Source organism: Oculina patagonica, chromosome 2, assembly GCF_052425735.1.
Source record: "Oculina patagonica isolate OP01 chromosome 2, crgOcupat, whole genome shotgun sequence".
In the NCBI taxonomy this organism is placed as follows: domain Eukaryota; kingdom Metazoa; phylum Cnidaria; class Anthozoa; order Scleractinia; family Oculinidae; genus Oculina; species Oculina patagonica.
In genome coordinates, this window is record NC_135759.1 from 44,472,899 (window position 1) to 44,487,226 (window position 14,328).

The 14,328-nt window shown below is 36.8% G+C and overlaps 1 protein-coding gene and 1 long non-coding RNA gene across 2 annotated transcripts; one reads left to right on the plus strand and one right to left on the minus strand.

Moving 5' to 3' along the window:
• The first annotated feature begins 387 nt into the window (after positions 1 to 387).
• Positions 388 to 10,007, plus strand: LOC144644830 (uncharacterized). The gene is made up of 4 exons (XM_078504385.1): positions 388 to 547; positions 5,725 to 7,648; positions 8,261 to 9,245; positions 9,609 to 10,007. Exons 2-3 carry the CDS (start codon positions 7,576 to 7,578, stop codon positions 8,617 to 8,619), a joined length of 432 nt encoding a protein of 143 aa, XP_078360511.1. The 5' UTR covers positions 388 to 547; positions 5,725 to 7,575; the 3' UTR covers positions 8,620 to 9,245; positions 9,609 to 10,007.
• A 693-nt stretch (positions 10,008 to 10,700) lies between these two features.
• Positions 10,701 to 13,767, minus strand: LOC144644836 (uncharacterized). The gene is made up of 4 exons (XR_013569195.1): positions 13,735 to 13,767; positions 12,229 to 12,299; positions 11,193 to 11,389; positions 10,701 to 10,854 (listed from the first exon to the last, which is right to left on the minus strand). It is a non-coding gene; the product is annotated as an uncharacterized LOC144644836 (long non-coding RNA).
• Between the last annotated feature and the right edge of the window lie 561 nt (positions 13,768 to 14,328).

Here is a 14,328-nt window from a genome sequence, read left to right on the forward strand (position 1 = left end):
CAATGAACACTTACTGAAAGTCCAAACCAGACTGAAAACCCTTTTAAATTTTTTTCCATAAAATTTCACAGGCGAGGTGGCATCCACAACCCCTTCGACCCTTCGATTGTACGTCAGAGAGTTTATTATCTTAAGCTTTACATGAAAAAAATGTATATGGAAAAAAGCCGTTCTTTGTTCACGTCCCTAAGCAAGCACTTGAGGTCACACAAATAAACAAACCTTAAAACTTCAATCGAATTTTTTTAACTGCAGTTATGATTTTTCCATCGTAATTGATAGTCAAGCTCGTTCCCAGGTGATTTCTTCCCTTTGTCCCTTGGTAGTTGGAAACGCGGCTGTTGGCATTCAACTCACGTTTCCAGAAGCATGAGGTCACGCATGACTTTCCTGCTTTGACAGCGATTATGTACTGACCAACTTACGTCATAAGATAACATCACGTAGCTTCCTACTGTACCATGGAAAAGAACAGCATCTCGTTTTATTCAACAAACTTATGAAATGATTGCTGTCTTTACTGTTCTGTTTACCACGTTTGCTGTGGGTGAGTACAAGAGCATACATGTAGAGTAAGACCAGATGTACGTTGATGATGTTATCTGTCTCTCCCTGAGCTTGTTCAGAATGAAGTATCCATTTTCAGTGTCTAGAAATCCCAATTACCCGTGTTTTAGGTGCTTAAGGTTAACAAGTTAACAAGTTAAACACTCAAGATATTTAGTAAATAAACCCCTTCAAGCGGCTGGTATATTGGAGGATAATGCCCGAGGCTGAAAGTTTGTACGAAAAATAAACAGTTGGCCGAGAAGCGAAGCTTCGAGGGCAACTGTGAAATTTTGAGGACAATCTTTCAGCCAAGGGCATTATCCTCCAATATACCAGCAAGCTAGAAGGGGTTTATTTATTTTATAACCCTCCGATTAAGTTCTACAAAGCGCTTTATCACAGTAAATTTATAGGAAAAAACTACAGTGATTCTGTGGTTGAAACAAATGTAATTGATTGGTTAACGTGATTTTTTAACTCTGTGATTTCATTAAACTGTTAGAATTGAATAAGGTGACTTCATTCGTTTGTTTTGTGCTTGCCTACAAAATCGGGCGACGGATATCAAATCGGACGGGGTATATTCGCTGATATCCGTCGTCCGATTTTGTACCACGTGATGCGTTTTATCCAATGAGCGCGCGCAAAAATTACTGGGTGGGTTATAAACAAAGATATACCTAGCCAAAAAGAATATTATTGAATGATAAATCCATTTACGGTAATTTATATATGAAACATAACCTCTCAAGGATGTTTACGTTATTTACCTTCAATTTTACATATGGTTTGTTATGTTTCTGCTTTTTCATCAAAGTTCAATTTATGAAGGGTATTTACCTTAACAAGAAACTGAAGAAATGTAAGCGTTTCTACCACCACAAAATAAAACAACACTTAAAAGCTGCAAGTAAATGCATCAACACTGAAATAGCCATCCAAATGAATGGCGGCTCTACAGGCGCTATACGCTTTGCCACTGATCATTCATCCGGTGACAAGGTTGTGTCAAGATAAAACAGTGACTCCAACTTTGGACAACTTGGCACGATTTATTTCTTACTGTTCGTCGATAAATTAGCGTATCTTTACCCGTGGAAACAACATCTTCGTGTTACATCCCGGGTGTTACATTTCTTCAATTTAAATCAAAGGAAGGATATGACTGCGGTCACATCTACGACGTAACTAAAGTTCAACTATAGTTAGTCTCAAGTTACGTGACGTCATACTTAACTATAGTTTTAGTGCTTTCGGTCGTCTTTGCGGTCACACCAATGTAGTTAACTTTTGTTAGTTCTGATTAGCTTTTGAATATTTTCAAATTTAAATTAGTTCATGGCAGCCCTTGTTGTTGATCTGTGTCTAGTAAAAAATATAAATCTTTTGACTACTACTATTGCTGAAAAGCTCCAAAGGAAAGGAAAAACGTAGCAAACTCGCCTCTGAATTCCGCCATTGTCGACTAACAATTCGACAAGTTTACAGGGCTGACGCAATGCTTTGTGCTAATTGGCTGGTATCCGTCACATGCTGTTTTTTCTTCGATTTGATTGGCTGAGACAAAATTGTCCAATTTTTGTCTCGTGTTACGTCGCGGTCACGTCGTGAACGACGTGACCGTGACGTAACACGAGATTATCCGAGGGGACTCGGTAGCTCAGGATAGTGCTTTGTGTAAGACCTCTCGTAAGGTAACGAAGTGATAAAGTAGCAAGGAAACAAGGTAAGAAATAGACATATTTACATAGATACATTTTGCTGATAAGATGCATCGGGATGCTGTTCTTCGTATTGCGCGTTTTCTCTTGTCGAGTTTTAAACGTGCTTATTTACACGTGTGAGACATGGTGTAAATGTTTGGATTACTAAGGTATGTGAATAATGTAATATATTACATGAAGTACCATCTTTAGTAATACCGCCAAATCTGATAAGGAGATTTTATCTCACATATGTTGCTTAAATAGATAGTTTTTTACATGGAAAATGAATTTATCTTTACGGTAGGTTTGTGTTTTGATATTATATTTGCGGTGGGTATTGTTAAAGTATGCGGCTGGCTGAAAAGCTGTTGTTAAATTTCTGTTTGCGTTACAAGAAAGCCATTTTGGTGCGTGTTAGGGTCGACGGTTGTTGAGAGCAGTTTTCAGATATGTCAAATGATGTGTCAAAAGGAGAATATTAAGTGAAGTTACCACGCAAACAAAAATATTGATGTGGTATCTCATCTTCGGCTTTGTTCGTTTCTTTAAACTTTATTCAGTAAAGAATAGGAAGGGCGTATTATGAATAGTGTAGAAACAGAATAAAAGGATTAAGGGAAGTGCGATTATCGTTATCTGAGAAACAGGAAATTAATTTGCTTTGCTTTGTTAATTGTATACGCTTTCCAGAACGTGATATGATATTTTGAAGACACTAAGGTCACAAAGTCAAATTCATAATTCCTTTTTGTTTGTTTTTCTTAGGGCCGGGTCGCACTAAAAAAAATTTTGGAAGAATTTGCTTACTTTGCGGTGAAAATCTATCAACACGCGAGATTTTTAAGTGCGACCTCCACTTAAAAAAAAAGGCGAACCGATTTTCCAAAATTTTGTCTTTAATAACAAAGGAAGCCGTCTCCAATGATAACAGAACCTGTCAGGGAAATGACATTGAAGGTCATGATCGCACGCAATCACAAAGCGCGGGAACTTCGCTAGAACACTCGATCATGGATGGAGGTGGCTTTTTTCTCAGTTCAACACCATTTTATCCGGTTACTTTTTTGATCAGCAGCAGCAGCAGCAACAGCAGTTTGGCCCTTTTATAAATGAACTGCATTCGCAGTTAAACGTGGGTGAAGGCAGTCAAAGCAGGCCAGGGAGCGCATCGAGCGATATAACGAGCTCCCCGACGAGTCCCGTTGCTGTTGCAAGTACATCTACAGCATCTTCTCCCGAATCCGGACCGGCAAAGAGAACTTACGACAAATGGGTCCGACGATGATCAGAAAATGCTAATTCGTCTTTGGGCTGATAATTTCGATCGCCTGAAGAGCAGAGAAGCACGAAAGGTCTGGGATGAAATGAGGCGAGCACTGAAATCGAAATTTGGCACGAAGAGGACCAGGGATAAAGTCTTTTAAGCTTCAAGCAATCAAATTCATTTCCCGTTGTCACTTGCGAAGCCGGACCAAGATATATTAAGTGATAATACACAATACATCTTGCAACAGTATCAACAAAATGCAAGTAATCAACGTTTTCACGGAACATATATCTTGTCCTTCCACGGCGTAAATTTCGAGAGTTTAAAGCGTATTTTACAAATAGACTTGAGCAAAAACAAACTAAACTAGCAAAACATGTGGCAAAGAAGTGTGAAACAAACAGGAAACCACGCAGCGCAGACTATAAATGCAATGACCTCTAGACATTTCCTTGGCCACAATCTTACGGCTCTATTTAATACATAATGCCTCCAGATAAAACAGATCCCCATTAGAAAGAAGTGAGAAGCAAATTACGTCGAAAAACCTTCTCAGGAAACTAATTTGCTTTGCTTTTCACCACTTCGGCTTTAGATTTCAAGTGTAGTGTCAGGTGACGTTCTTGCTAAACAAAGACTGAATGTTCGGGCAACATCTGTCGAAGATAATGTGTAGTGGGTAGTCGGGGGGTAGTGTACAATCGGGTCGAGGGTTGTTGGCGCCAGAGCACTTTTCAGATATGTCAAATGATGTGTCAAAAGGAGAATATTAAGTGAAGTTATCACGCAAACAGAAAAATTGAAGTGGTATCTCATTTTGCGTTTTGGTAGGTTGTTTAAACTTCATTCAGGCCATAATAGGAAAGCAGTATATTGAATACGCGGTAGATACAGAATAAAACCATTAAGGGAAGTGCGAATATCGTTATCTGCGAAACGGGAAACAAATTTGCTTTGTTCAGTGTACTTATGTCTTACTAATTAGGTAGCTGTATCAACAAGTTGCGCTGGAAGTTCTAAAAAGCGTATTGAGAATTAATAATTTAATCAAGGTTATTATATGTGACTGAGGGCTTTTCATGCACAGTTCTAGTTTATTTTCACTGAGAATAATTTTAGTTGCAAGGTGAGTGAACGGTAGGGTAACATGTTTGTGCAGAGGTGTATATAGAACACTTCTTTTACATATTGGAAGCTATCATCGGTCTTTTTAAAGACCGATGATAAAACCGCTTAAAAGCGGCAGAGCAGAAGTAGTTGTTGAATATTGACCTTAATTTTTTCATATGCTCACTAGTGGCGCACGACGGAGTTGTGATTTTTGAACAAGTTATGTAAAATAGAATATTTATTTAAAGGACGATTTCTAGAACGTTATATGACATTTTGAAGACACTAAGTCATCAGAATGGGGCTTTGTCAGGAGCCATTACTAGTAATGCGCTCCTGGCTCTGTATATTTCAGAAGTAGGTTAAAAGCTTCAGTAGATTACAAATTGCAAGATTTCATGATTCCTATGAACTTGGTAATAATTTTTGTGAGTTGTAGCTAGTGGACAGATCACATTAGTATTTGCTGTTTATTGTATCAAGACTAGTACAAGTAGGTAAGCATCACAGATATATTTAGAGCGGTTTGTATGTTAATGAACGATTTCACTTGTCATTTAGTTTGGAGAAGTAAGAAGTAATTTGATAGAGGTTTAGGGATTTATAGATAGGTACGCGATGTTGTGTATTGGTGTTCAGTAGTTGTTTTTTAATGCAATTATTTTTTTTGTTTTTTGTTTTCCAGGTTTTGTTTCGTATAACTGATTGTTTCCGTTGAAGAAAATTAATATTGTAGAATCCGGAGATGGTTTTTCTGAGCTTATATGATTGTTAGCAACGGGTGCTACTTTACTGATCTGTAACACGAGACAGCCCAACGGGCACTTTGATTCTTAAATTGAACAGTTTGTGCATTTTACCTGAAAGTCCTAATTGAAACTATCCAAATTTAATCCCAAATTGGACAGTTATCAGAAATTAAGGAAAAATAGCTGCGCTAACAATATAGGATTTACTGACAGCTATATAATTATACCATACCATATACAATTGGTTCATCTGCAATACTTGTTTATTCATTTTTTTGTGTAGTTAACTTTTAAAACGTCGACGCGCAAATGTTTCTAAATGTCTGAATTGTTTTGGAAACAGGTTATCCTCTTCAATGTTATAACTGTGGTCGCAGAGATTGGCAACCAAATCCACCTGCCCTGTGCGAACAAAATCAAGAGATACAGAATTGCAGAGAACAGTGAAAAAGCTTGCATATATTTATATCTCACCAAACGCAGAACGGACAACGGGTCAGTAGAAGAGTATCTATTGAAAGACTGTGCTTCACACTCTGTGTGTCAAAGCGACATATGCGCTGGATTTCAGAAAGATGTTACATGTCACTACTATTGTTGCCAAGAGAACCTTTGTAATGATGACATGGCTCCTCGCATTAACATCACCCTTCTCTTCATCACTCTTTTAATCGGCTATGCTGTGTTTCGTTAGTAACTGAACAGAGCTACAAAAGATAGGAACGTAATTCAAATTGGCCGTTTTCACACTAGAAGACGGACAAGTCTTCTGACGATTTGTTCGACTAGTGTGAATTTAAGACGGCTTTTAGACGATTTGTTCGTCTAGACGACCAAGGCGTCTTCGAAAAATCGTCTTACTAGACGGCCAAATCGACGGACAAATTCAGGCGACTTGTACATCCAAAATCGTGTCCGTCCCGTTTTCACACAAAGACGATTTGTCCGTCTCTAGTATGAAAACGGCCATTCAACTGACAAGACACTAACGAATAGTCCAGCGTGACAAAATGTGTTACCCTGTGATTGAGGTGGAAAATTTTGCAGGTTTTACCCACAAAGGGGTTGCTAAATATAAACGGTCTTCCAACAATTTGAAACCCTGCGACCAAGTGATCTGTTTTAATATCAGTACTTTGATTCGCTCACCGTCAGGTGACCCATGTTTGTGCCTTTTTGTGTCGTTATGTAGAAGTAAAAAACACTGGCGTAGAAAATAAGATTGCACTTAAAAACTTTCCATCTTCGTTATCATTAAATATTCTCTATTTTCCAATTGCCCATAATGCACTTTGTTTGCCCCCCAAATTTTGCATAAACTATTGTTTTGGAAATATGCAGTCCTCCCAAGAGAATTTGAAAACAACAGTTTATGCAAAATTTTGGGGCAAACAAACTGTATTATGGGCAATTGGAAAATAGAGAATTGGATATAAAAATGATGTAAATAAATATTGGAGTGCCTTGATAATAAATGTAAACTTTGTATTGACTTTTTGGTATGAGTTCAAACATGACTGACGTAATAGTATGTTTGGAACCTTATCGATAGCGGAATGATTTATGTAAGATATTTACCGTTACGGTAAAGGAAAAAAAGTGAAAAAAAAAATACTGACTAGTTAACAATTAGTTTAAGTAGTTATTTATTTACTTTTAACAAGGAAATAAATATGCATGAGTGCTCCGAGAGCGCTGACGCCGCAAAATCATCCCCGTGGCCAGTTTATATGTTTGCTCTGACTGGTTGGTCGATTTAATCAGGGAAGGATCAGACAGGAGAGTTTATCTTATAATATATGAAGAAATTTGTTCAAAAAAAGCTTGATCAGTAATTGATTTATTTACTTAGAGCTAGGAGTTCGCGTGTCACGGGAAAGCGGTTTCAAACAAAACGCCTTTCACTTTCTAGAACAACATAATTGACGTCATGGAGTAGAGAGACGCACTTGAAAAACAAAACACTAGTCACAATTTGCATCTTTCAACACAAGGGCAAACTAGGCTGACTTTAATCCTCCAGGACACAGTGAGCTAAAGTTATTACCTTGATACCCGTTTATTTCTCGTCGCGGCTTCGATTTGAATATTTACAGTCTTTGAGAAATTAAAGCAGAGAGAGCGATGTGACGGCCCGTAGCATAACCACACACAAAACTGTATTTTCATTTCTATAATATGTCAGACAATTGCCATGGAGTCAACAGCCGTTTGGATTAGACTGTTTTACATCGTGTTTGGGGTTGTTTCTTTCACTATAGTCCCAGGTAAGTGCACGTTTATCTTTGCGCATAGGTTTTTGTTTAGATGCTAAACTGAAACCGGAAAAAATTGAATAAATTGCGTACAAATACAGTGAAAACACATTAAACATGCTTGCATTTCCGATTAATCTAAGAATATATAACTACATCGTTTGCATACATAAAGTACAGATTTATTTGTCGGCAATGTAATCTTTTTAACTAGGCCCTGATAATGATTTGTCTAACATGTTTGCCCTGTAAAAAAATAATATTTGCTGGCGGGGGTGCCCAATACAGCTTGTTGTAATTATTTTGCTTGTTTGTTTCTTTTTAAAACAAGAAGTGCGACCATTCAAATAGTTTAACTGCATATGAGGTCTTTGATGAAGGCTTAGGTAACACAACACCACGCATCCTTTTTTAGATCTAATTCCTTCTTTTTCACTTGATACTCAGTAAAGGTAACACTGACTGAATATCGTTTTTAGTTTTCTAATGGCCTACTCACTAACTGTGTCAACATGACAATTATTGCCCAGGAGGCATTAAAACGTAAAAGCGTATCTCTTAATGGTGTGCTCCGTGCTATCGGATCGCATGGGAAACTCTCTTTTTTATTTTCTTTCTCTGCAGCGAACTCCCTCAAATGTTACAAATGTAAAGGACCGGATGACGGCCGACCATATCCACAATCAATATGCGAAAAAGAGCAAATAGTAGTCACATGTACAAGTGAAAACAACACCTGTGGTAAATACCATCACGAGATCAAATCAGGAGCTTTGATAAATGAGGTGGAGGCGAGATCATGTGTGGCTGACTGTTATCACATCGAGCTTTCGTGTCGAGCTATAATCCTTGCAGGAGGTGAATGCTCATTTTCGTGTTGTGATGAAGATTTGTGTAACACTGGTTTTACGCTTAAGCCTAATGTATTCGGTTTTGTTTTTTATTTGTCTGTACTGTCACGAACTTGTATAAATTTACCGTAGTTATTGTAGAGGAATTTATTATTGAAATGTTCAATTCAGGATCGAAACAGGGAGAGTTAGTCGAATATGCTTTGATTTCTAGTCAGCGTTAGATGTACACAGTTTCATAGCTTTCATCGGCTTTTTAATCTATACTTGCCTATTTCCTATTCTGACAAACTTGTTTCGGTATACTTTGTGATTCAAATTATATTATAAGAACAAGTTGCGTGTTTAAAACTGTATCGGCTAGAGTGTTCGGGTTTCGACACTGAACTGTGGTGTCCAGAAGAACAGTTTAACTTTAGTAAAAGGTTAAAGTATTTATTCCATTTTCTATCTCATTTGTTGTACTTAGCAACAATAACTGTTGTTTTGGAAGCACTAACGCCTAATAAAAGAGAAATGTTCAAACTAGAGACGCTTGGTTACCCAAGGAAATCGTGCTCACGAAACAGACGTCATTTCTGCATCTAATTATAGTTCGGTTTTTTCACGGATCGTCAAATACTTGGATGACATAATAGACGTTACGTAATGAGCAATGTTATATATCTACCAAATAATTATTATCTACCAACTACCATAGAGGCCTACAGTGCGATTAATTGATAGGTACAAAAATGGTAGTTAAATAAATATTCTAGGTGCCTAGCTTTACAGTGAGAGTTTTCCGTCCCGGGTTAAATGTGATTTGTTAATTTTGTTTTGTTTGATGCAGTTCATCCCGGGACGATTTTATCCCGGGATTGAAACGTACATTTATTCCGGGATGAAATGTCATCCTTTCAGGATTAAACGTGACGAAAAACCGTCCATGTAAACAGTCCTTCCCGGGATGAAATGTAATGTTTTGTAAGCACGGGCGAGATGAATTCAACTCGGGCGGGACGACTTATCCCGGGATGAACACGCTCATGTAAAATGAATTTTTTTTCATCCCGTGACGAAATTCATCCCGGGACAAAACTCATCTCGGCTCTTAAGTAAAGAGGCCCTAAATGTTCTAGCAGTTTATTGACTTTACAGGCAGTGAGAGAGGTTTCACCTCACTGGTTAAATGTGACTTTTTTAAAAAAATATTTAGTGTTTCTGTCCTGGAACTATCGGTCTGATAGTTGCCCCTTAGAAATTTTACGTTCTTAAAACCAGCTTATTAGCCCTCAAAGCTTTGCTTCTTGGGCTAATATTTGTTTTAAGAACATCAAATTCCCGCGGGGAAACTATCAGCCGAAAGACCAAGATCGCATAACGTCACATCACCAGTAAAATGAACTTATGCCATGTCAATCCACCTTTCAAACTTGTTTAATCAATCACGATAACAACAGAACTGACATCAATGACAAAGCTGTCAATTTGGTTTACACTAATGAGATTCCACTACTCCCCCCCCCCCCCCCCGCCACCCCAAGAAAAAAAAACATCCCTGTCATAATACTCAAAAAGCAGTTACAGGCAAAAGTTTTTCGTCCAAAGATCTTTAATACTGCTATCTAGAGTTATCAGTGTTTGAGTTTTAGAAAGAAGCTCCTATTTATCACAAACCTAAATGGGTAAATGCATTTCACAAGTTTACTTTTAAAACGGATAGCTTTGTTATGCAAACCTAAGATGAAATCAACTGCTTCAGGCCGTGTGGTTGAAGGAGAGAATATATTAAACTTTTATTGGTTTATTCAATTAAAACTGTATTTTTATTAAGTTATTTTTTAGAGAATTTTTTTTTTTTAAGTTAAATTAAATTAAATTTTTTTTTTTTTTTTATTTTTTTTAAAAATATTTTTAAATTTTTTTGAGAGAGAAAAATATAAAAAAAAAAAAAAAAAAATTTGAAGGTTGCGGACCCGGGCCCCCGTGTTTTTTTTTTTTTTTTTTTTTTTTTTTTTTTTTTTTTTTTTTCGCATATATATATTTATATTAATTTTAAAAATAAATAATTTTTTTTTAAATATTTTTTTTTTTAAAAAAAAAAATTTTTTTTTAATATTTTTTCCCCCCCACCAAAATATTTTCCCCTTCTAATTTATTTTTTTTTATAAAAAAAATTTTTTTCCCATATCTCAAATTTAGAGCTTGAGAGCAAAAAATAAACGCCCACAAATATCACCAAATATACCCTTTACAAATCATCCCAGAAGAGTATTTTCCCCAGTCAACATCCCCATGCACCATCTTGCTTTCTCTTTATGCCTTGTCGTTTCTCTTTTCACTGTCCGTCGCTCCACATTCCTCTCTGAGAACTTGTAGTGCCCCCTTTGATTGTTTTAAAAGATTAAGCACAATTAAATTAAAGGTTAGTGGAGCAGCGTTTCGTAAACCAGCCTTTTCGAGTAGTATGGTGACCCTCTTATAGTCTTACGACAGAGATGCCTATATTTCGTGATATTACCTTCTGACGTTTGAAGCCTGTCATTAGTTCTAAAATTGAAATTGATATCGCCGCACTCAATTGGGTTCAGCACACGTACTTTTTGCAATAAATCGCCGGTAAAATATTATGGCTTGCTATCTTCATAGCTTCATCGCCCATTGATCAAAGCTTTTTTTTTTCCTTCGAAAGGATTTGTGATGAGCAGTCTTTCTATTCTCACCTGTATCCTGATCATGGTCTCCGTCAATGTCCTCAGCTTCTCCTCCTGCTCCTGCTTAAGCTGCTGACCGCTGGCCAATTCTGCTTCCAATTCCTTTATTCTATCATTCAAAATGGGCATTGGACAGTTCAGTTCCTCACCTCTCGCCTCGTGGACAGCTGAACTCAGAAAAATTAGAACCAACAACAAATAACAACCTGTTATGGGAAAAAAGGAGTCCATCATTATCGGTGAAATGTATTTTCAGCAAGTTGCTGTCTGTCAGTGGGAGTAGCTAGCCTATACGCCCGTAGACCAAGGCCTACAACTTTTTTGGCGCACTTTATATTTTAAAATGCGTAAGAGAACATGTAAATTAAATTTCAGTGTGAAGCATAAAACAATTTGTAACGTATTAGCATTATATATCTGGCAAACCACCCTTTCGCGATGACATCAAAGATAATCCAGTTAGTGAAATCTCGGGAGCCTTAGACGAGCCAGGTGACAGGCAAATACACAGTGGCAAGTGAAAAAAAAAAAAAAAAACAGCGCAACTACCTACTAGAATATAGGTACTGTCAAAATACACATAACATCGCCAAAAAATGAAGAACATTTGTTACGGTCTTGATCCCCCTCTCCCGGCAAACTTCCAGTCCCTCAAAAGCTTCCCTTATAGACCCCTCAGTTTAGCTTCATTTGTTTGCAGTCCCATTTCAGACCACGTGTTGTCACCCTTGAGAATTACCCCTTTCAAATTGGAACAAATTCACGTGGAAATGAATAATTAATTTCCTGATAGACAAAAGAACAATTCTCTGGAGGGCATCACATGATCTGAAATGGGCAATTTACATAGGTAGCATAGGGAGGTCTATTGTTTGGGTGTTCAAAGGTGGCGAACCCTGTCTGTCCTGCATGGATGCACGTGACCTGAATGCTTAAATCTTGTGATCGATTTCTCTGTAACAGAACATCGAAACACTAAACTGCTTCAGAATTGTCTTTAAAGTTGCTGTTGGTAACCTGAGATAAGTGAATTATTTCCTCGCACCTCGCATATTCGTGAAGTAAATTTTTTAAGGGTTTACAGCAGTTCGCGAGGTGACTCAAGTGATTAAAAACCTGCAAAAAAGACAATTAACGTTTTTTAGTTGCAATTTAATAATATTTCAAAAAGAAAATTAACGATAAGAAAGTTGCATGACGTTTCGATGGCTTTATGTCATCATTATAAAGGGTGGATTTACTTGCAACATACAAAATTCCAACGGGTAAATGCGACGGATATACGCGTATATTGCAAGAAAATCCACCCTAAATGTGAAGAAATCAACATAAAGATCAGATATTTATATTAATATAACAATAGAGTATTTACCATAACAAACACCTTTTCAGGAAAGAGCTAAATTAGATATTTTTACGATACGAGTGGTTGCCGTGGAGGCGTTACAAAAAGAAAGTATGCATTGATCAAGAGTCTAAATGACCATGTCAGAACTAAATGAGAAGTAGTATCGCGGCAGAATTAAGCAAAGAGAGGGACAAGTCAACAATTCCCCATAACCGACATATAAGATATTTTAAATTTTGGTAACCTGAAATTAAAAAAAATAATGATTTCCAACTCCAAATCATCAAGCTTCTCACAAACCGTACTTTGAAAAAGAGTGCGTGGAATACTATTCACCTATGTCAATTTTATCATTAACAGTTTGACATATATAAAAAGACGGTAAAATTGAAAAATTTGACTTGACTTATAAAAAATAAGTAATTTAACATTTAAGGAAACAAAACAAGCGGGCGTCAATTTGTCGACCACATTGATTTGCATTTCAATAAGCACCCCGTTTTGAAGTGCGTGATGTCTTGGATTCTACAACACGTATAAAGTTAAACGGGAAAAAATACGTATACTCTGCCTTTGAAGGAACAAATTGCGAAAAATTCACTTCAATCGACTCGAAACTCTCGACTGTTTGACGCATTCACTGGAAATTTTAGAACTGAATGTAGTTTACGCGCTATAAGTAAATTTATCACTCGAGCCGTGTACCTTCGTATTTGCCTCTTTAAAACAGCTGACGATGCACAGAATGCAGAAAAAACCCATGACTACGCGCCGGTTTAATTTGTCTTCCCAGATCAATCTCCCACCCGGGGCCAAGGAACTAAGAACATAGTAGTTTTTCTTCTGAGAACTTTACAGCGCATATAAATCAAAGACCGACAGCACGCTTAAATTTAAATTAAAAGTAGTATAAAATAACTTCAGTGCCATATCGAAAGCGAGAAACTAGCTTCGTAAAACCGCCGCAAGACGGAAGAAGCTTTTGATTTGAAACCTGTGAATTGTTAGTTTTCTTCCCGAAAAAACAATTTGGTGAATGAACGCAATTGGCTTTTCCCAGGGGAAGAGCTTGCTCGCATGCTAGGATCGAGACGACAGTTTATATCTTTGACCTCTAATCAAAAGCGCTTGATATTTGTAGGGTCAAAGATCGAAATATAATCGGAAAACTTGCTGGATAAAAATTAGACGAGATGTACTTACCTTGAAGTGCAGTTGTAGTTCTGTAAGATATTCGGAGCATTATGGGATAATAATGCACAATTCATCCTGACTTACTGGTCAGCGGTCACATTTCAAAGAATCCAGCAAATGCAAATCAGTGACAATATAAATTCCAGAATCTGGCCTGGTGAACCAGTTATTTCCGAAGTGTAAAAATTAATAATAATAATAAATAATAATAATAATAATAATAATAATAATAATAATAATAATAATAATAATAATAATAATAATAACAGTTCTTAGCGCATAAATTGGAAAATATCCACAAGCCACAGGGTTGACAATGGTCAAATATTCCGCACATAGTGAACTTAGAATTAACTTGGTCATTTAGACTTTTAATCAATTCATATCTTCTCTTCTCTTATCGTGAAAAATATGTAAGTTAGCTCTTCTCTAAATAACAATACCTTGTTTTTATGAAGGGTTTGCAAATTTTGGGTGGCATTCATCCAAATTTAAACTTTCGTCAGTATTTACTAAGAAATTGCAACTCAGTCTTTATTTTGAACCATTTTTAGCTCACACCCTCGAGTTTTCCTACCAAATTCAATTGATGGCAATATATAC

Bases quoted from the DNA above. Each gene is read 5' to 3' on its own strand.
- LOC144644830 (XM_078504385.1), top strand. From the start codon at position 7,576: ATGGAGTCAACAGCCGTTTGGATTAGACTGTTTTACATCGTGTTTGGG. The intron at 7,649-8,260 runs GTAAGTGCACGT...CTTTCTCTGCAG, and splicing joins TTCTTTCACTATAGTCCCAG to CGAACTCCCTCAAATGTTAC.